We start from the raw sequence: 22,059 nt of genomic DNA on the forward strand, positions 1-22,059 counted from the left end.
GGGGGGGGGGGGGGGGGTTCACACTCGAACACATGACTAATAGACTGTCGACATAGATAAATGACTTTTTAAGTAACAGAAAATTGCTCTGTATTCCATTCACTGAGCAGTAGTTTCCTCTCTTCTCTCTATCAGTCTTCCCTCTTTCTTTCCCTTGTCCACCGCTCATTCGTCCTCCCTTTTCTCTGCTCCCTGCTCATCATATCTCCATCCTCACGCCCTGTTCATCTCTACACCTTTGCACCACTGGCTCCTTTCTCTTCTGCCAGCGCTCTCATTCTTCCCCTACTGTACATCTCTTCGTATTCCCACCCCTGTTTCCAAAGCAACAAGTGGCAGAGGTGTAAGAGTCTTCTTTTTTTCTTCTTCTTCTTTTTTGCGTGTGAAGGAGGAGACAGGAAAAGATCTGGGACTGCACAATAGTGGAATTATGCAAATTAATCCACCCAGTGACAATGGATTAGAGCGGGCTCTCTCACAGCTGACAGAAGGGGTTTAGAATGAGCTCTGAGAGTCACTTTAAACGATTCTTGTCTCACAAATCAGATTCACATTCACACTAAGATTTCTGTGTCCACCTATTGCCTTTCTCCAGCCTGGATGTTTAAATAGCTGCTGTATCTGTGTACTGTGTAAACAGACCTGACATCTGAATACTTTATAATAGATGCAACAGTTCAAAGAAAGCAAACAGAACCTTTGTCCTGAATAAGAAGACATCAGTATTACATCTTGACGCCTCTGAAACAGCGAAATCTCCATACGCATGTTTGTAAGTGTGCCTGTTTGGTGTGTGTGTGTGTGTGTGTGTGTGTGAAGGTATGACAAATTATGTTTTGATGAATGGATGTAACCGGGTTCTTTTCTGTCAAAAGAATAACACACATACCTGTGCCACTCCCACATGTCACTACTATTTCAAATCTTATTTACACCTTATTATGTGTATGCCACCTGGATAGCATTATTTGAATGATCCATATTTCTCTAACAACATGTGTTAAAGCTGTATTTTACCTATCCATGTGGAATCAGATTAGTCTTTCCTGTACAAAATTCAAACAACTATAATTGCCAACCTGACAGCCTTTTTCATAGCAAATGCAAAACTATTACTCTTTATTCTCTCTTTGTTTACTGTTATAAACACTGCAGGCTCTGCTGAGGACATAAAAATCCCAGCACTTATTCTTTTATTTCAGAATATGTCTTTGTCAGAAACACACCATGATCTGTTCACATTTTAGACTAAGTGATAGGCATGTATTTGGAAAAATGTCTGAATAATTGTATATAAATCAGTTTGCTGATTTCTACTACCACCTTTAGATATTTCTATTCAATGATTTACTAATGTGCCTCAATAAGCTATTGTTTTTGAGTTCAAATATCTTTGACATTGATATGTGTGATTGTTAAAGTCTCCATGCCCTTCTCTTTCTTTAGATCCCCCCCGTCTATGAGGCTGCACTTCATCACAGTGGTGCTTTGACCTAAATGCAACGACACGTGTTGATTTTTATAAGGACAAATGTTCACCATCTTAGTTTAGTGTCTTGTTGCCAATTGTTTGCTAATTAGAGCAAAATACAAAGTACAGATGAGGATAGTGAGAATGTCAATATATTTGCAAATGTGGTAAATTAAATTATTGGACACATTTTTATTGGATGATGAAAAATCGGAGAATCATCAAAGGTAGTATAATTTATCCTGAGGGGGAAATTAATGTCTGCACCGATGCTTCCAATAGTTGTTGAGATATTTCAGGACCAAAGCGGTGGACCAACAGACAGACCAACATTGCCATAGAGCCATCCTGTTAGCATGGAGGAGGGAAAAAAGAACTCCAAGACACGTGATAACGACCAGAGGAAAACGGTTAAAATAGAGAAAACACGCCTGTGTTGTAAAGTTAAATGCCATCAAAATGAAAGCATACAAAAAGTGAAATAGCCTGAATGTTGGTTGCTGTGCTGTGGATACACTGAAAAGATCAAAAAGTACACATTTATTTCTACATAACAGATTTTTTTGTTTGATCTTGCTTACTTGTTGAATGCACAAATATGTGTATCGCTCTGAACTGAAGTGTTATGCATGCATCTTCACACTCTCCTGCCATATTGTGCAGAGTACATGTATGCACACTTTTGTGTATTTCTTTGTAATAACGGCTGACACATTACAATGATTTTACAGCAGCACGGATGTGCTGGTATGATCAGTGAGTGTTCAGGAATCTTTGTCCTGACAGCAGGTTTAGGTGTCATGATGCACTGCATGCTGCAAGCCTTGAGGTGTATATGTTCATAAAATATAAAACAAACAAGATTAGAGCCCTTTTTTATATGATAAAACAATTCCTTTGTGCAAAGAGGCAGGGAGACTGCAGGCTGTGTTGACTGAAAAACACAGGTACAGGTGGTAGGAAACTAAAGAGAAATGTGTGTGTTTGTGTGTGAGAGAAGGAAGTAGAGGGGTAGATAAGGGGAAGCTATAGGAGGAAGGTAGAGACTCAACACTTGTACTTTGCACTGCATCTGGATATATCCTCCCCTTTGCTTCGGTGAAGGTCTGATAGAGAGCAGATTTTATAACAGCCTAATAACACCCTCCAAGGGGTCTCAAGATACAGCTATTCTATCTCTGCAAGAGCTGCCATCATCTTTACCTCTACAATCCAGCCCCTGTCAACAGCCGTCAACCCCTACAACCCCTGAGCCGGCTGATATTGACAATAAAACAGGAGGCAGGATCAGCGGGTGTGCACACATACGTGTACGTTTGTGTGTTGGTAAAAAGGTCTAAGAGTGGACGCTCATTCCAACACCACCACCCAGAGAAGAGCTTGGTTGGCACCTGGTAGCTATACTCTCACATGGCAGGATAAAGACAGATTTCATGGAGTCATGGAGAGGAATACAGAGAGGCAGCCACACAGAAAGAAAAATGTATAATGATCCCCGTTGTCACAGCCATGACTTTTGGACAGCTCTGGTTACTCGCAGTATGCTGCAGAGGAGATGGAGAATTGTAAGCCTTGTCATGCATCATAAATGTAATACCATATGGGAATGTAGCTCTCACACACAGAAGGGGAATATGAATTTGTGCTACCCATAAAGAAGAATGCATTGCCTTTTACGAGGTAGCAAAGGACGTATTGTGTGGCAGGCCTCATAAACATACGTATGTTTCTCCTATGAGTTTTTCCAGGATTTGAGGGAAGGGTGTACAGAACAGGGGAGGAGGATTAAGAGGCAGATAAGCATAGACACTATTTACATTGAAATGGATGTACTACTAGAGAAGGGAGAGCTTGAGGAGGAGAAATGGAAATAGATGAGAATGAGATGATGTGATCTGGGATCTGAATGTGAATGGAAAGGAGGTTGAAGGTGCTGGCAAAAATAATCGTGTATGGGATGTTTGTGCTGATTGATACAAGATCAGCATGCATACTATTTCGCTCACCCCTGCCCCAGAAGGGCTCTTCGGTGGCAATCTCATTGCTGCCTTTTTTTTTTCTCTACTAATATTTGCCGCAGAGGTATCAAACAAAAAGTGGATCTGGTGAGTGTGGAGGAGTTTTCATCTTGCTCTCTCTGGTGGGATTGTTAAAGCAGACAGTGTCTATAGATCTCTGGGGGTCAAAGCATTCAGAAACCTCGATTTGTTGGTGCCATCATCCTCTTGGTAACAATAAAGGACAATCAGTGTGTGTGAATCAGCTTGTGGCAAGGATCTGGACCCCTGCACCTCGGGGTGAAGACCCTATCATCATCTTTGCTTGCTGCACAGCTCTGCGGAGGGAGCAGCAAAGCTTAAGACATCATGCCCAGATTTGGCAGTGCTTACTTTCAGTATATCTGGCTATTTTGCTGTCCTCTCCTTGTGACTTAGCAGCATCTGCAGTGAGACTGATCAATAGATCACACCAACAAGAGGTCTTGAGGCTAATTAGGCCAAGCAAGCTTGTGTCAGGTTTTGTGTCAATAGTGAGGCTTGTCTGCCCTTAGGAACAATGGATAAGGAATAAAGGCAGATATATATATTAGTGTGTGCTCTGTGTGCTGCAGTTACTGATTTACATTAAATGATCATCAGCCCATCCAAGAGAAGTTCTAGCACATCTTAAGCTCTTGACCGCACCCAATTTTCAGTAAATGTCTCCTTCACTGTCGGGTCTGCTTCTACATACCAAACAGACCAAAGAAGTGCGATGAAGGGCGGCTGATCAAATGTCATTGTCCTGCTTTCATGCACAATACTATAGCACCCTCTGTTGGTTCATTAGATTACATGATTTTAAAAAAACTGTCACACATTATCCAACTTGTTCATGCATCACAGCTGATGCAAATGATCTAAAGTGTGCACGTTTTGAACCAAATTCTGACAGAAAATAATTGTCATCCCTTGAACCTAACATATTACAATGTTAGTTTAATTTCCCCTTGCCTTAAGCAAAAAATCACTCCAAGTCTTGCCAATCCTGAAATATAATTTATCTGTGTCTGATACCAATCTTGGATTAATCATGAAGGTGAATTCATTAACCTTAATTGCAAGGTTTATGTGGTGAGAGGGCGAGGTGTGGTGAAGGTTCATAGAAGGGGAGATACAATCCAATTCGTTCAGTATTGGTTTGCTAAAGACTTCTGGCCAAGTGATAACTGAGAACTGCTCTCTGTCACACACACACACACACATGCACACACAGCCTCACTCTCTGTATGACAGTGAAGTTAATTAAAGTAGTTGAACAATCAGGTACTCAGAGTAAAGACAGAATTAGTCACCCTCAGGCCAAGCACTTTAAATCTTAATCAGACGTACACTAATTAAACTTCATTTCAGCAACTAGCCAAAAAATTTCCCTCTAAGATGCTTGTAAAGTTTTGACGATCTACACATTTGCTAGTGGTGTGTGTGTGTGGGTGTTTGTGTGTATGTTTTCATACAGTATAGTTTGTTACAGTAGTTTTTATCTTATTTATTAATTGTGGTGAAACACGTGAAACACTTCTTACATATAATATTACATTGCAAATAAATAATTTCATTGTCAATCTGAAGCTTAACGAATAAAATCTGTATGTCATAAAGAAGGAAAACACAACTCATCAGAAATGAATGTTTTACTTAGAAGTGTAGCCCTTAAATTATCATATAATGAGCAATAAAACATAAATCAACTAAATTAAATTTAAAAAATCTTTCCATTTAAACCTGCCTGCTTCTCTGGCCAAATATAACTGTGCACACAGAGCTCTATGTTAGTGTTCATCTATGTTTACACCAGTGTGTGCTTTCTTTTAGATATTTATATGCTTTAAATGCAACAATTTCACAAAATTAATTTATAGTAGTTTGTGGAGGACTTGTGTTGTGAGGTATACTGCGACACCAGATGGTAAAAGTAGGTTGAGGCAAAAAAGTTAATATGCCAAGGGAAATTAGGCTCCTAGCTTGTTTTTCAAAGCTTGACTAACCAGTTATGTCATAACAAATCCTGCTCTAGGCAAAAAAGGCTTTGGTGCTGTTGCTTTGGCATCTTAACTGCTATGCATGTCAGTTCAGGCCAGTCAGAGCAATCCAGCCATTCTTAACCTGGGGGACTCCAAACTAGGAATTCAATTCATGAATCATGCAGACCCCAGGCTCCAGCATGAAATCACTCATTTGTTACATTTTTCCATGGACTGAAAAAGTTGGACAGTGAATGCCAGGAGCCATTGCAAGAATTTGGGGATTTTTCTACCTCGTAATGCTTTTAGGAACTACCCACTTCACTCCGAATCTATGAATAGAGAGAAGATTGGGAGCAGGAGTATGGGCTAACGGATTGGAAAAAGGAGAATGGGAGGAATGTACAGCTCCATCTCTCTGAAATAATTGCATCTTGTATGTGACTTCACTTCCTGTGTCCGGTCTACAGACATAGCCTGTGGTTATCAGGTGCCTTTTTGTTCTCTCTTATCAGTGTTGTAAAGTTTTACGGCACTGAGGTCTTGGGGTAAAAGGTTCACCACACCTAGCTGCTGCTGCATTGTCCTTTTTGTTTCCTGGATACGTTTAAATTAACGATTCAAGATTAATCAAATTTAAGATCAGGACTGAAGTTTGGAACTGACACCAGGTAAGGTTATTTCAACAGAAACTACTTTCTACTTAAAAATAAAATATCAGTCATTATTTTATGGCAGCTTATGGTATCATTACAGAAGTTTTACAGTTGTAGTTTGGTATCCTTTTGTGCATACTGGTCAGACTTTGTACCGTCAAAGTTAAACATAAACTTTATCAAAAAGAGAGGTCTGTAGCTCTGTTTTGTATTTCTGTCAGACTGTCTACAAAGCTATTAGGCATGTGCAGGCAAGAACACAAATGGAAATATGTAGCCAGCAGGGAAAGGGACTAAGTAATGCAGGGTAATCATTGACACAGCAAAAACTGTTGACATTTCTTTGCTCATAAAAAAAAGCCTGACCTCTAGGAGGGTGCACAGCCATGCATGAATGTCAGGATATCATCTCAAAACAATTCACATAAATGCCTGTCAATCAGCACTCAGAAAGAGAACAAAAAACAATCACTGTGGGTTGTGGGCTTTCTTTTTGTCACATAAGCACTCTCAAGGACGTGCTTTTCTACACGGGGTGCTTTCCATTTAGCTCCATGGGTGTTCTAACCAAACAAATATTCAACATCAAATCCTCAAGTTCAACTGAGAGTACTGAATCAACAGTGTCAAACCAGTATATGTTTTTGCATTGAAGCTCCCCCTCACAGGAGACTGAATGTACCTTGTCTGCTTAGACATGATACACAGCATGTTTATATTTCCCAGGACTATTTACACCAAATCTACCAAGCTTCCTCAAGTGCTCATTTGTGTACTTTCACATCTCTATATCTATTGTTTCAGTTCTTTCAGGGTAGAGATGGGATCCAAATAGTACAGTTGAGTTGCAGCTACTGTAGTAGTGCTAATAGGATACTGTATCCTACCTGCCTTTCAAAGCCAAAACTTAAAGGTTGTAAGAAAATATTGAAAAATATTGTATTGCATCGTATTGTATATTGTTTTGTGATATTGTATCGATTCTCAAAAACACTATTAATTTCAGAACCCCCGACTGATAGATAGCAGCGTTTCTAAACTGAGGGCTATGGCGTTGGATGTTACAGCAACAGTAATTAATACAAATGCAGATCCCACTGCTCTGGTGGCTTTTTAATTCAGATTGTATTCACATGGTGGTGTGTTCTTTATACTATGACAGTTTTCGATTGAATTGAATTTTCTTTTTAATTAAATCGCAATATATCACCTAGCTTACAGTATCGCAATAAATCACAATATATTAAATCGTGATACGTATCATAACACCAGATTCAGCCCTTCTATGTGTGGAAATAAGGGAGGTGCCTGTAGTCAAATGGAAGGCACACAGACACACACACACACAGACAGAGAGAGAGAGACACTTCCCTTCATCACCTGCACTGAGGTCCCTGCTGTTTCTTATTCCTCAGGCCAGAGGGGTTTTCTGGGAAAGCTGCATGTCCCAACACACAGTCAACATGTATCATCCAACAAAAGGTAGGTTATCTGCAGGTAATCACACGTATCGCTCCTGCTCAGAAGGATTCCACTTTCAGTTTCTGTTTCATTATCATGCAAGGCACACACACACACACTGAACATTATCATGAACTGAGTGTAAATGCTTCTAATGTCGGAATCAGGGTAGTGTCTCCAGCCTCTGTAAACATCCAATTAAACATTGGTAGATATTAGTCATTAATCAGTTAGCATATATTAATATACATATTCATTATATTCTAACTAAAGCTTTTAATTTGAATTAAGATGTGGGTTCATTTATGTTTTTCTACCATTTCTTTAGAATTATTTATGTCTATACTATGTTATTTGATGCATTTAGAGCTCATTGTTTCTTAAACTAACTTGCTGTTCTTGACTGTGGATAATACCATTATGCTGATGAGACAATTGGCTATATGTTGTTGAACTGAGTAATGACAATGATATAATTTAAAGGGATGAATTAGCCTTCTCCACATGGGCCTTTTAATTTGTTGTTATTGTTTTGACTCCAACAGACTGAACACACGTTGCCAATTAGATCCAGAGAGTCTTCATCCAGCTATTTTTTTTATTAACTTTTGATGACAAATGCAGTTGCTGTGTGTCAGGTCTACATTTATACCAAATTTACAGTTTAAAGTTTAAGTTCAGTATAACCTACATTACAATCTATAAGGTAGGCTTCTTCTCCACTCCTGTTCAAGGGCTGCATTTTTACTTCCTGTTTTCCACTGAAAATGTAAATGTTCACAGTGAATAAGGTCTATGCTGTGAACATTTTCCCGACATGAGTGTGCTCATTGTCGTTTCAGTTTAGTTCAGCATTACTGAGCTAAGAAAAGGCTGTCTGTAGTAATTAGTCCTATGAGCATATACCTGAGATCCAGTTCTCTCAGCTTTAATGTGAGAAATTCTTTGAATAATCTTCAACTTTACGTTACTTGTATTGCTCACAGAAGACTATGTGGCTAAATGTTTTTGCGAGTTTATATGAATACAAAAGTTAACCAATGCTGGGTTTTTTTTTCTTTTAAATCTTCTTTCAGATGATATTTATGCATATGCATTGTCCAAGACCCTGACAAAAGTTTCATCACCTGCAACTGTAGGACTCTACTCTTCATGTGAGAATCGAATTAGGATGATCCTAAAGCAGATGGAAGGTATGTTAACACTAGCTGTATCCCAGCAAAAACTACTGTCCTGTGACAGTGTCAGTGCCAGTCTGTGGCAGCACAATATCATCACAACACTGTCAACGTATTGTTTAATTCTTGCATTGACTTAGTCACTGCAGTCAATCACACACACAATGACACCTCAGAGCTGGCTCATGGCTTCTTCACAAGTGGACATATTTCTGCTCTGAATGCCCCTAGGGGATTTCTGTGTCCTTAAGTACACATACCATAATTCACCTAAACACTGTGCATGGCAAGAAAAAGTGTGTCCCACCTTAAGGCCTTGCTCCCATCACACACCTTGTATATTTCCCCTAACAACTTAATGTCATATGGGATGTATAGTAATTACAAGTGGTTGTCTTAAAAAGACGGTGTGCCCCTTTCAGAAGATGTACATAACAATCCCCTCAGTGTTGAGGGCAACTGTGAGTAAAATGCAAGGCATCAACTTACAGTTTAAACCATTATCTGCAAATGTAGGATATTTTACCTCACGAATGACAAACAGGTGGCAGCTTGAACTTTAAAAATAACATTTTTGAAAAATGTGAGAATGAGAAAAAAGAAAAAATCACATATTAAGTCACACCAGAATTCCACAAATGTAATTTCAATGTCAATGTACAGAGTCTCCTTTTCCAGGAAATATGTTTGTGACACTGAACTGCTGAATGGAGCACGTACTCTAATAGAAAAAGATAAGTTTAAGGTTGTTTTTTGTAGTACCCAGAAGCTCTTGCAGAAGCTCCTGAATTGTCATAATGATTTTTTTTTACCTTGGCAAACAGTATTGCACATGTTTATGCTCACATATTAATGTCCATGCAATAATAAAGCTTTGAAATGTTGCAAGACAGATATTCACTTCTATATTAGAATTTCCATTGTGCATGTTGCCTTGACTTGAACTATTGAAAAAGCACAAACATTTGCATATGAATAGGTATGCAGAAAAGTCTGATTATTTTCCCTGGAACAAGTTTTGGATTGAGCGCCATGTCCAGGGCAGTTTATTAGAGTTGGTGAGAGCCAAATAAGTAAAATTTACCAACTTAATCCCATAACATTCTAAAAACCCAATATACTGTTCTAATTGTTTTGATATCTCTCTGTCTTAATTTATATCATTTATCCTTAGATACCCATCCTTGCTGAATGATTTATCCTTAATGTAATATTATGTTTTATGTCTCTTCAGTGAACATGAATCAGGAGGCTTCAAGGATTGAGCAGGAATACAAAAAAAAACCCAGGCCTCGCTCAGCTTCATTTACTGGCTTTCTAGCGCTCATTGGACGACTGCTCTTCTACATGCCCATTTGGACTAAGCAGAATCAGCAGTATGATAATGTCAGGTTCATTTATGTGCATTTTAGTGCCTGGCACTTTGCAGGCAGTGACCTGCTTTGGGCCGGGTTAGCAATACGACTGTTTCATGCCATGCAGATGAACTTTGGGAAATTACAGCTTGTACTCTACCGTGTGGCTCAATATGATGAAGAAGAGGAAGTCAATAAGCAGGTTTGTAATTTGTCTTAACTATTCTCAAGAGTCCACAGTGATGCTAGTGGCTCTGTGTGTGTACATATACAGTATTCATGGTGCCCAGATGATGAAGCAAGGTGTGTTGTGTTTTTGCAAAGGATAAATAGGCACAAATAGGATTTTTAGATAAAAAAGTTAGGGGATAACCTAAACCTAATTATTGTCTGACAACCATGAATGTCTTTACAAAATTTGGTGTCATCCGGACCAAAGTGGTGGACCAACCAGCAAACCCAGGACCACAGTGCTATCTCAAGCTGCTAGCTAAAAACTTGGCAGTGGTGTCTAACCTGCTTCTCATTTTTTCTGTGTTTTGTTTTTATAAAAAAATTCAGATAGTGGAGGATGGTCCTAACAATTGGAGGTCCAAAAAGGTTTGCTGCTGCCCCCTGTGGTTTTTCATCCTGTGCATTCTTGTGGTTCCAATTACCCTCCTCATATTCCTTTTGACTTTTGGCCTTCCTAAAAATGAGGTAGAACCAGAGGAGGGGGTAAGTGAAAAAGGCCAGGTGGGTGTGCTGGAGGGCATGTTCATCGCTGCGTTAGGAGTACCAGCAGCAAGCGCACTGAGGTTTGCCTTTATGATGGCTAAGAACCTCATCTTCAGCCAGGATCTAAACATCAAGAAAGGGATGGACAATGAGCGGGTCAGCAGCCAACTAGGCTTCATGAATGAAGTGAGGAAGGAAATGTGGTTCCTGTCTCGCTTCATCCGATTTATGGAGGTGTTTGAAAGAAGACGGATCCGAGTGGTACTGCAGATCACCAATCTGGACCGGTGCTCCCCCCAAAAAATTGTTGCAGTTCTGGATGCCATCAACATTCTGCTTTCAGATGAGGAAAGTCCGTTTATTTCCATTCTGGCCGTCAACCCAGATGTTCTTGTACAGAAAGTGAACTTTGCAGATGGCTGCTTCAGCAAAGAGGACAGAGCATATGCACTGTTGAACTGCATTGTGACTCTGGCATTCACAGTCCCACCACTGTGCAATGATTCAAAGCGCAATTTATTTCACAGCCTCACTCACAATTCGGAACTCCCTGAGAACGTGATCCTGAGGGAAGATAGACATAGAACTGGGGACCTCGAAAAGATATCTTCCTCAGATGAATCTACAGTCTTCATTCCATTGGACACAAAAGAGTCAGAACCATTCATCAAAAAAACTATACCAGCACTGGATGTAAAAGAGGAGGATGTAGAGGAGTTGGTCAACACAATCATGGACAGCAATAAAATTGATCTAAACAAGTACATGTTAGATGACGCCATGTCTATGAGGAGAGTGATCAACTCCATTCGAGTGACTGCGATAATCATGAAGGTCTTGAAGAAAGAGCCTCCTCAACCAGAATACGTTGCAGCATGGGTGGTCTTGGCAAATCAGTGGCCCTGCCGCCTCAGCTGGATCATCCAGTGTGTGGAAGATGCTCAGCAGAGAGCAGACATTGGAGATGGTGTGGCCAACACTGATGATTCAAAAACCTTATGGAAAGTCTTCAGTGAGTCTAGGGCAGAGCTGTATGTGATGAGTGCACAGATTGAGGACCTCCTCGAGCAGGATGGAGATCCTGAGATGTTTGAAAAGTTTCTTAAAGTAGATTTCCAGTTTACTTTAAAAGACTTGAAGACATTTGAAATGACGACAGTGAACCTGGATCATACAATTAGGAAGGAGATGGCTCAGATCAGAGGGACATCCAGGCTGAGAGATTCTGGTTGGATGAGGAACCTAGCTCCACTGCCAATCACAACTCTCATCAATATGGATACAGAGGATGTATGTACAGAGGTAAGAATTTACAAGGTTATAATCTTTAAGATTTCAGTCCTGGTTGATTTGGCAACATCTGTGATTACTGGTGGTAACAGCAAGTGTGGTGTATTACTACCGCAGCAATACAACAGAACAAATGTTGTTTAAAGTGCAGTCAACCAACTTTTTTTTTTACTGAATAAGTCAATAATTGCTCTTTTTCCATCATGCCTGAGCTACCACCATCTAATTTTCACATGCATGAGGAGTTTTCATGGCAAAGGAGATTTGGTTACACTGCTGAGGAGTTAGAAGTGTGCAGCCTGTCACCTGCAACTGCACTTGCATTCAAGTTCCACTATTCCCAGCCCATGTTTTAAAAAAATGCAGAGAATTAACAACTTTTTAGAAGAATTTCTCACGTGTCAACAGTCAAAAGTTTGTTCGAACTCTTGCAAGTTCAACAGAAGAGGGTTTTTGGATCATTTCAGCAAGGATAAGGAACTAAATCACATTACTCCTGTATATGATACTTATATTTTCTTCTTTTTCCTAGTTGGCGAGAATGAAATTCCCCAGTAAGTATGTCGATGTTGTGAGAAAAAATGACCTCAGTGGTTCGGCACTGGTCTTTGGTGATGCAGATGACCTTAAAGTCCTCCTGGGAATGACCTTCGGTGAATGGGCAACTTTCAGACTGCACTTCCTGAGTTCCCTGTCACATCTCCGACCACAATACAAGAGCGAGTCACCTCATTCCCAGAACCAGCTGTCCAGATCTCCCCTACATGTTGCTCATCATCAAAAAATGACTTAAAATTGAATGCAAAATGTGTCCTTGTTTGACTTGAGTTAGACTAGGAGATCTTTATTGACAAGAACGGGAATATATATTTACCAAAGTAATAAAATATTATTTTAAGTCACTATTAGCTTCTCTGGTTGTTAAACACTGTAGTCAAACATTAATCACTATACTATATGTGTCTTAAAATTAGCTATAAACCAGTTTATTGGGAATAAGATTGCTGCAGAACACTTCTCCTGTGTAACATTTGTGCCTTTTATATCAGTATGAGCATCACTGACCATTTTCCTCTGACCTGTTTCTCATAAAGAAAGTAGTCAGGGCAACCACTCCAGCATCTGCACTGCTGTAGTTAATGTTGATGACGCCTGCTCATGATTTAGATACACAACCTTTGTGCCCAACGTCTCAGTCTGTTAATGCCAGTGAGTCACTGTCACTGCTAAACTGTTACTCAAATGTCCTCCTGCTCCCTCGTCCACTCCAACACACACCTCTTGACTGCAGTCCCCTTGAGGCATTTCAATTGATCGCTCACTGTGTTCTCATCTGGGGGGTGATGAGACATTGAGCCTTGATACCAAATTGAATTGCATTCTATCTGGCCTCAAACTAATTGTAATGAGTTGCGTGACTGGACTGGGCAGTTTTGGTTTATCAAACTCCCCCCAAGACAACAATTTCTCCTACAAATATTCAGTTATTATTTTTAGGTTGGGACATGATGAAATAAAACTGTATAGCTGATGAAAACCCACCAATAAGCTTCATACTTGCATGAAGAAAAAAAATCAAGTACAGTTATACTCTATTGTATAGTCCACCTAACTGGTTTACAGTTTCAATTTGAATTAATGTTTGAGTTAATGTTCATAAACTAGAGAGTTTAAGTGTGAAGTAATTGCTTTCACTTTGTTTAGCAACAGGAGCTTGTGATAAATTGCTTGTTAGCAAAAACACTGCTTAAAAAATGGTGATTTTCCTGTGAATGTGTGAAGTAACTAGCATGTCCATGTTTGTTAACCTAAGGGGTACAAGCCCAACAATGATAGCTATCGTGTTACCTACATGTCCAATCATGTATGAACCAACCTAAGTTATCTAAGCTACCTAAGTGATTGAACATTTGTCTTTTTACTGCAGATATTTGGACACGTCACAGCAAGAAAAGCACATTTTACTGCTTCAGTTTTATTGTCCTGGCATTGTGCATGCTGACTCACTTTAATACTCAATGAAGCCATTGTTAATGTCACTGATAATATCTGTGCTGTGAAAAATGTATTAGCAGACAACAATGTTTTTTTTCTTGTGTCTGTGAAGGAAATGTGGCAAATAGATATGGATCAAGAAGATAAAATGCTGTGAAACGTCTTACCTGAAGAAAACCTACAGACCAACTATTGTTTTCCCAATGGTTTCAGAATCATTTTCAGTAATATTATACGCAAATATATAATTTTTGTAGAAAAAAATAAGCTAGTTTCAGTCTTTTACTCTGCCTTTACTACTCCATCTAACATCAAGTATGACTAGCGTATGAAGATATAAATTGAGGGGTTTTCTATCAATGATTTAGGCTGTAAGGGTTAAGCTGGAACGGTTTAACAGGAGCCTCCTTCATGCATGAAATTGCAACTCGATTGCAGGTTTTACACATTCAATGTTGTTCTTGTTGTTTTGGCTGTTTTATACTTATAATGCAAGTTCATTCTGGGATCTGTGAATGTTTATGAGGTGTGTGATGTAACTATGCTATACATACATAATGCATGCTACAATGTTACGTACGTAAGCTCTTCAATAAAGTCCAAGTCTGAGAATATTAACTGAACTTTTAGAATGTGGAAAGCCTTCAATGTAGACGGTGGGATTTCATTTATGTCAGAGCCTGAACAAGCGTTAACAAGGTATATTTGGAATTTAGATAGAAATTCACCATGATGCGTTTAGGAATACTTTATTGATCATTTAGCAGAAAATCAAATACAGTATATGTGCTACAGTAAACTGTAATTCTCTGTTTCTGGCAAATCAGATGTAAATTCTGGCAAATAAAATGTATATGCAAGTGTTCTAATAATAAAAAATGCTTACCCAAGCAAAGATCATTTTTTGTTGTGTGGCACGTACAAACAACCCAAGCAATGTGCTGACTCATTGATACTTTAACATCAAAGTATTCTCACATTAAATAATCAGCTGAAGGTTCATTTCATCTGGATTCCTTTGAACTGTTTCCCTCAGAAAGTTGCAAACGTTAATTTAGCTAAAAATATCAAACAAACAAACCCCAGGCATTTACAGTACAAGCATTAACATTACACTGCCATACATACTGAAAACACAGTTCATACTGGAGGCCTTAACATCAGTGGGTTAGGGTAAAAGATACACTCGGATTTGTAGTCTTTCTAATCATAATAGCGCCCTCTGATCTCATATTCTCTCCCAGCTTGCTGTTGACGTTTCAAAACATTGGGACTAAAGGGCAAATTGGAAAAAATCAACAGTCTATTAGTAATTCAGAGACAACCGGTTCTAAACATTACATACAAACTTCTAACATTTCACATAGATTTAACATCACCAGTTGATGAGTATTAGAGTAAACACATCTCATTAAGAGGTTAGCCTTGCTCCCAGTAATAGCTCATTTTAAGTTTTTCTTTAAACATGTTATTTATTTTTTTCCTGTTAGCAGGAGACATCATTGCAATATCCTATAAAACACAGTGGTTGTTTTTTAATTACTCGTGCTGAGGTATAAATGCTTTCACTAGATACTTTGTCTAATTAAGATAGATTTACTAAGGCATAACTGTATTATAACGTATGTTACATTTTAACCATTATCTGCGTTTTAAGACACATAATTCATATATTCAAGGCACACATGTAATTTAAAATAATGCAGAACAATCTTTTCCAAAGTTTTAGACATAGCAGTAGGTAATTATGCTTGTGGTAAAGTCGTCATAAACTGGTACACCACATGTCTTGTTTAGGGGAGAATAACAAATTTGGACAATTTAGGAATGTAAAAAAAAAAACAACAAAAAAACATTTGCATATATAAAAATAAAAACAGCAAGAAAAAACATCTGATAAGAGGCACCTTTATGACAACATCACAGTGATATATATTCATATTTTTAAGTAGATCCCAGATTTAAATGACTAATATTGATACACTGGTAAGAGGACGGGTCCTTGTGTTGTAATGCAGACAGAAATCATAGACATACTCTCAGGTTGTTTAGCTGGAAGCATCTCACTTGCGTCCCAAAGATTCAGCCAGCTTCTTGAGCCGTTTCTTCAGCTCCAGAGGAAACTTCTCATAACACTTTTTACAAACAGGCTTCATGTCAAACTCAACAAACTTGTTCCTGAAAAGAAGGAAAGACAAACCATATCACTGCCAGATATGTAATCCAATTTCTCTATCCCGCTATTAAAGTTAAAGTTTTAACATTCGGATTGCATGATTCACAGATTACTTCAGACATACTGTTAATCTAACAATAGTCTTTACGGATTACTATTTTACCAATTCAAATCTGAATAATCCAACCAGAATGATTAACAAAAAAAACATACAACCTTAGTTCATCTCTATTAAGAATAAAAACATTTTTAAACTAATTACCGTTGTGTTCTGTGCAACTTGCAGTGTTTCTATATTTACAGTTTGTTCTTGTGTTATCAAATTGATGAGGTTTTGTTTGTCTTTGCATGTTTCTTGTTTTTCTCTGTTTTATATCACTTTACACTGAATATCTTTGGCTTTTAGCCTGTTGAACAAAACAAGACACTGGAAGACGTCGCCTTTGACTCTCTAACGTGATTTTTTTTACTATTTTCTGACATTTCAAACAAGCAACCAATGAGAAAATAATCTGCAGATCAATTAACAATAAACGCAATAATCATAAGCATCAACTGGGCCATGTTTATTTTCCATGCATACTTAAGAGATTTTGCACAAACAGCAATAACACAAAACAACTGCAGTAAAAAAGGTACACCACAGAAAAAAAGGAAGGTAGAGATAGCACCAACCAACGGACGGAGTGGTGAGTTGTAAAGAATAATAACTCTACAGACAGACAGCAGGTTTTTTCTTGCGGTCTTTGGCATCACGCTCACGTCGGGCCAGGCGGCGTTTCAGCTCCTCAGGCATGCGCTCATAGCAGTGCTTGCACACTGGCCTCAGGTCAATTTCAACAAACTTATCTCTGAGTTACCATAGACGCAGCAAGTGAAGCGTGTAAGAAGAGAAATTGGAGGAGAAGGGGGAAAAGTTGCAGCAGGAAAGTGAAATACACAAAGATAAGTTATAAGACTATCACTAAAGTAGGTGTTAAGTAGTAAGTGTTACAAGATTAGTTAGTATAATAAGCTTTTGATGGGAAACATCACTTACTTGAGAGTGAGTTTTGTATTGCAGGTAGAGCATGAGAAACAATTGACACACCAGGCCTTGTTGAGAGCAGAAACCACTGAGGGGATCACAGAAGGTAAAAAAAAAAAGGAAATTATGTTCATTCAACTTTTGTATCCAATTTTTCAGAACTCAGTACTGAAAATTAACTATATAACACTGATACTCACCATCGCCTTCAATCACACGGTTGCAGTGATAGCACACATCACCAAAGAGCTTGACAGCACAGAAAGAAGGACATTAGGTGTGTATTCAGCAAATGCAAATTCATTCAGTTGGTGAAGCACTGAGGGGTTGGTATTCATTTTTTACACAATTTATGATGTCTGTCATGTCTTCCAAAGACTTTACTTAACATGGCTGGTTTTTTCTCACCTGGTTATAATGAGTCTCACAATAGGCCAACCCCTTCCTCTCATAATGCCGATGACCGAGGAAAGGCTTCTCACACTTGGCACACACAAAATGCTGAAAACAAAAACAAATGTTACTGAGGGAAATGGCCAGATGCTAATGAATGCATGTAAAACTGACCAGAGCAACAGGTGGCAACACACATGGAGAGGGTATCGATTTCTTTATAGTAGTCGGAAATACACTGTAAATACTACATAAGCGTTGCATGAATATGTTTACTTACCTAGACATGTTTTAAGTTATAAAATTGCCATAGAGAAATATTACTACTTACTTAGTAATCCTTTTGTTGTTTTAATCACATTTAGCCCAAATGTGCTATGGCGTAACCACTGTAATATTTCTATAATGTTCCCACACTGTTCTTTAAATAGCGATCCTGGAGCCTGCCAGATGAAGTTCCTCAAGCGGTTAGATACAACATTAATTTGAGCTAATGACCGTCTGTAGCATCAAATTGACTGCTATACACTGTTGATAGTCTTGAGCTTTTTAAACAGAATAAAATTCAGCAGCCTCCAGATGGATGAACACAACTTGATCTGCTACGCTCTGCCTCAGGAGATATTATCTTTTTTAAAAGTGCTCACATTTCTCCTACTGCCTCAAATTAGCTCAATAACAGTGTTTTGGTTCTTAAGCGGTTTATGTAATGAATTGAATTTTCCTATGCATTAAATTAAGCCATATAATATCAACTGTAAAAGGTGGTCAGCATGAAATTTGTTGAATATTATTAACCTGTCAGTGGTTACTCTGACGCTTACTCCCTGTAGTGCGGAATTTTTACAGAAACAGAAAGAATTACGATGATTTTGTTTCTTTTTTTTACTTACTTTTGTGTATCTCTCTTAAGGAATTGGGGCACATCAAGTAAGCAAAGATGATGTTCAAATCAGTCACACTTGAAATTTCCTTGCTATCAGACTACTGAAAAAAAGCTAATTTTCTTATCCTTACTTCTTTCCAAACAATAACCAAACCATGAACATGGTCATGGTTCCTAAAACAACCTTCTAATGGCTTTCTTTAGAGGAAGCAAACGCAACATGGGACCTTCAGTATTGATAGTCTAAGTCTTGTTTACAAACCTCTACATGCCACTGCTTGCCCATGGCATTGACAACACGCCCCTCGATGGGTCTCCTACAGGCACCACAGATTGGTACACCCATCTTGTCGTGGCAGGGCAAACAGTAGAGCTCCCCCTTCAGTTCCCTGGCTTCAGCAGTCAATTCCTTCCTATGCACAGAGAAACATTGATACACATAAAAGAGAGAAGAGCACGGGGCTTTGAACCTACTGTTATAGATGATTATGTGGACCTAAAATATATTTAGAAGCCAAGAATGTGCTGTTTTCTGTATTAACAGTGGGGTGGAGGGGTAAGACTGACCCACAGTTGTTGCAGTTGAAGTGGTCTGGGTGATAAGGGTCATTCTTAAAGATCAGTGGGTTCTCCTCAATGATGGCATGGCACTTCTGGCAGATGTACTTGCCCAGGCCACGAGCTTTCTCACGGTTATGGCACGGGCGACACAGGTGCCTGACGGAGAAAGGAGGACAAAGTGAGTCTGCAGCCTCAAATAACATTTTGACATACTCTGTCACAGCTGCTCAGTATTGTGTTATTTGTTAAAACGCAAGTGAATGAGTCACCAGCTTGACGTGTGCGTAACCACCTGCTGTACAGGCTGTCACCGCCTTATATAAAGACTGCAATAAGAAGGGATACTTACCTACCAGCATTTTTGACAAACCCCACGTCAGCAAGCACAGCCTGGCAAATGTCACAGCAGAAGCAGTCAGGATGCCAACTATTGTTCATGGCCTTAATGACACGGCCGATGATGAACTCCCCTGAGGGAAACCATAAGTGAAAGATCAGCTTGAGACGACTCAACTGTACATAGGTCCTAAGGAGCACTCCATTACAGTCCAAGCGTTCCTACAATGCACTACAGTGCTTCCTATAGTGTTCTCAAAGTGACTCTTTAATGTTAAATCAATTGTTATTGTCAGTTTAATTTAATTAGAGCACATCTGTCTCACCCCGGACACATTACTAATACACAGTATTTCAATTAAGCTCACAAAGCACTAAAATGCATCTTGGGAGATCTAAACACAAGTGGGAAGTTCTAACTAAAAGTAAGAACAGACTTACTAACACATGGGTTTTGTAGTGCAGTGGAGTGTGGTGAGCAACAAGAGGGCAAAAAGGGGACCAACAGAAGTAAACAGTGTGAACCCAGAGGTCTCTATGACAGCGTTAAATGAATGCTTAGTCAACATTTTAATGTGATTACATCATGGAAATCCTTCCACACACAACAGATTTCCCGAAGCCAAACAACTAGGCGAGGTTTCCAAGTTCATCCCCACATGAGGCCCCAAAAAATCAAAACAATCCTCTTTTCTAGCCATATGGCTGAGTGCTAATGTCATTTTGTCTGTCTGGCTTCAGTCCCCAAATAAAATCAAACATGAGCAGGGAAGCAAAGGTTAATGCCAAATAATCCCTTGAGATTCTGTTACCAATGCAGTCCGTCTCAATTAGACCCACACATAGTCTGAATATATCTGAATACGAGATGCTTTACTCTTCACTTAGGTTCCCCATTATCTGGGGTTCACACAAACCCCCAAATAGTAAATCTGGACCGGTCCTAAATGAATGAGGCCTTATAACACTCACCACACTGGTGACAGCAAGGAGCAAAGAGCATCTGGAAGTCATGTTCACAATATTTTCTCCCTTCAAACTGTAAAGAGAAGAAGACTGAGATTCACTCCACAGAAACAGTCTCTATATAAAAGCGCAGCAGACAAATCATCGCCACACTCGTAGCGCACGAATCATTGTGTTGGTGAAATGAATTACAGTGACTATACGAGTGCATTACCTCATAGAACAGTCCCTCTGGAAACTGCTGGAAACATTGAGCACACACAAAGCAGTGCTCATGGTACAGCTCTCCATTACTATTGACAATCTTCTCCGTCGCAGCGAAGCCACTCTTGCATCGCTCACAGGCTGCATTGGCCAGGGCATTAGCAATGCTGTTGCACGAGACAAGAAAACACACACACACACACATTAGTGCATCACTTCCCCAGAGTTCCTGTGAAACGTTAGGCTGACCAGTGTTTATCATTTCTCACTGAACTCCTACGTTAGCTGCTGTGCCTGTTTCAGCAGCTGTCACCGCGGGGAATGGGAGTAATACATGAATCAGTTGGGGGAACTCGGTAACACTTACTCACTGCACAGTCAGCACCTAATTTGGTAAAGGAAGATGGAGGTACTGAAACATAGCTGAGACAAGATGTGCAGCCTTTATTAACACACACACACACACACACAGTGACTAACACACTGATTAATAACAGCAAGACTCGGATACCATCTTTATTAATATTAAGCTCAATGTCCACAAGTGTCTGTCAGTATTTCAGTACAGTTCAAGGGAGATGAGGACTTGTGTGAGGCTTCTTGTGAAACATAGCTAGTGTTAAAGATGTTAAAATTAAGTTTACTAAAATAACAGTAGCTGACCCAACCAAACTTACTTTATCCCCAGTTTTGGTAAAACATGCAATAGCTGCTGCCTTTAAGTGAATCACCGTCTTATTTGAACAGCCATAAAGGAGATGTAAGTTAAATAAAGGGACGTGGAGTGGTAATAATTCACATAACGTTAATGTTGATAATTAAAAGCTAAGAAAAAGAAATGTGGCAAGTGAACACAGCTAACTAGCATGCTAACATTTAGTTAGCTCCAAAAAGGGGTTAAAGTTAATTACCTAACCATAACACCTTAACTGCAACTTAAAAACCCAGCTTTAAACTTGTTGCCGTGGAATAAAACATGTATTTACACATCGCTGGTGACTTTTTAAAAGCTATTCTAGCTTGGCGGCTAGCTGACTTTAGCTCCTGCAGTGGTTAGCTTTAGCTTTAGCATTGGCTGGCTGAAGTCAGCGGTTGTTTATGTTTTGCGACCGACACAAACTCTTTACCTGCCCGTCATCCCGGCCACACCCAGCATCACCTCTCGGAACCACGGCTTTGGACACAGTTAGCTGGTGGTGTGTCGTCCTGCACCGTGTCGTCCTGTGCCGGAGCTGGCAGCGGTTCGGGGGGGTGGAACCACCNNTCGGGGGGGGGGGAACCACCTGGGGAGTGTCCCATTGAAGTTAAACATCACCAGCTTTATAAACCTGATACTCAGACTGTCCTTGATTGGTTTGGATTTAAAAAAAAAGCCTCTTCATAC

The 22,059-nt window shown here is 39.3% G+C and overlaps 2 protein-coding genes across 3 annotated transcripts; one reads left to right on the plus strand and one right to left on the minus strand.

Moving 5' to 3' along the window:
- The first annotated feature begins 5,580 nt into the window (after positions 1–5,580).
- Positions 5,581–16,005, plus strand: nkpd1 (NTPase, KAP family P-loop domain containing 1). The gene is made up of 6 exons (XM_035651774.1): positions 5,581–6,145; positions 7,546–7,612; positions 8,668–8,784; positions 10,004–10,326; positions 10,686–12,143; positions 12,664–16,005. The coding sequence occupies exons 2-6, from the start codon at positions 7,573–7,575 to the stop codon at positions 12,922–12,924; spliced, it is 2,199 nt and encodes a 732-aa protein (XP_035507667.1). The 5' UTR covers positions 5,581–6,145; positions 7,546–7,572; the 3' UTR covers positions 12,925–16,005.
- lims1 (LIM and senescent cell antigen-like domains 1) lies at positions 14,860–21,937 on the minus strand. 2 transcript variants are annotated; one of them, XM_035651771.1, is made up of 10 exons: positions 21,803–21,937; positions 20,686–20,842; positions 20,478–20,544; positions 19,519–19,639; positions 19,176–19,325; positions 18,871–19,021; positions 17,738–17,830; positions 17,530–17,578; positions 17,342–17,417; positions 14,860–16,304 (listed from the first exon to the last, which is right to left on the minus strand). In XM_035651771.1, the coding sequence occupies exons 1-10, from the start codon at positions 21,829–21,831 to the stop codon at positions 16,190–16,192; spliced, it is 1,008 nt and encodes a 335-aa protein (XP_035507664.1). In that variant the 5' UTR covers positions 21,832–21,937; the 3' UTR covers positions 14,860–16,189. The 2 variants fall into 2 exon arrangements, with proteins under 2 accessions (XP_035507664.1, XP_035507666.1); XM_035651773.1 differs by lacking the exon at positions 14,860–16,304 and adding an exon at positions 16,341–17,153.
- Positions 21,938–22,059: the final 122 nt, after the last annotated feature.

The sequence above is a fragment of the Morone saxatilis genome, unplaced genomic scaffold (assembly GCF_004916995.1).
Source record: "Morone saxatilis isolate NCDOM2014 unplaced genomic scaffold, NCSU_SB_2.0 Contig11, whole genome shotgun sequence".
Classification (NCBI taxonomy): domain Eukaryota; kingdom Metazoa; phylum Chordata; class Actinopteri; family Moronidae; genus Morone; species Morone saxatilis.

Coding starts and splice junctions, on each gene's coding strand:
- nkpd1 (XM_035651774.1), top strand. CDS start 7,573: ATGTCCCAACACACAGTCAACATGTATCATCCAACAAAAG. Junction 8,785..10,003: donor GATCCTAAAGCAGATGGAAG/GTATGTTAACAC, acceptor ATGTCTCTTCAG/TGAACATGAATCAGGAGGCT. Junction 12,144..12,663: donor CAGAGGATGTATGTACAGAG/GTAAGAATTTAC, acceptor TCTTTTTCCTAG/TTGGCGAGAATGAAATTCCC.
- lims1 (XM_035651773.1), bottom strand. CDS start 21,831: ATGCTGGGTGTGGCCGGGATGACGGGCAG. Junction 20,843..21,802: donor GTGGCCGGGATGACGGGCAG/GTAAAGAGTTTG, acceptor CTCGTGCAACAG/CATTGCTAATGCCCTGGCCA. Junction 17,579..17,737: donor GTGAGACTCATTATAACCAG/GTGAGAAAAAAC, acceptor TGTGCTGTCAAG/CTCTTTGGTGATGTGTGCTA.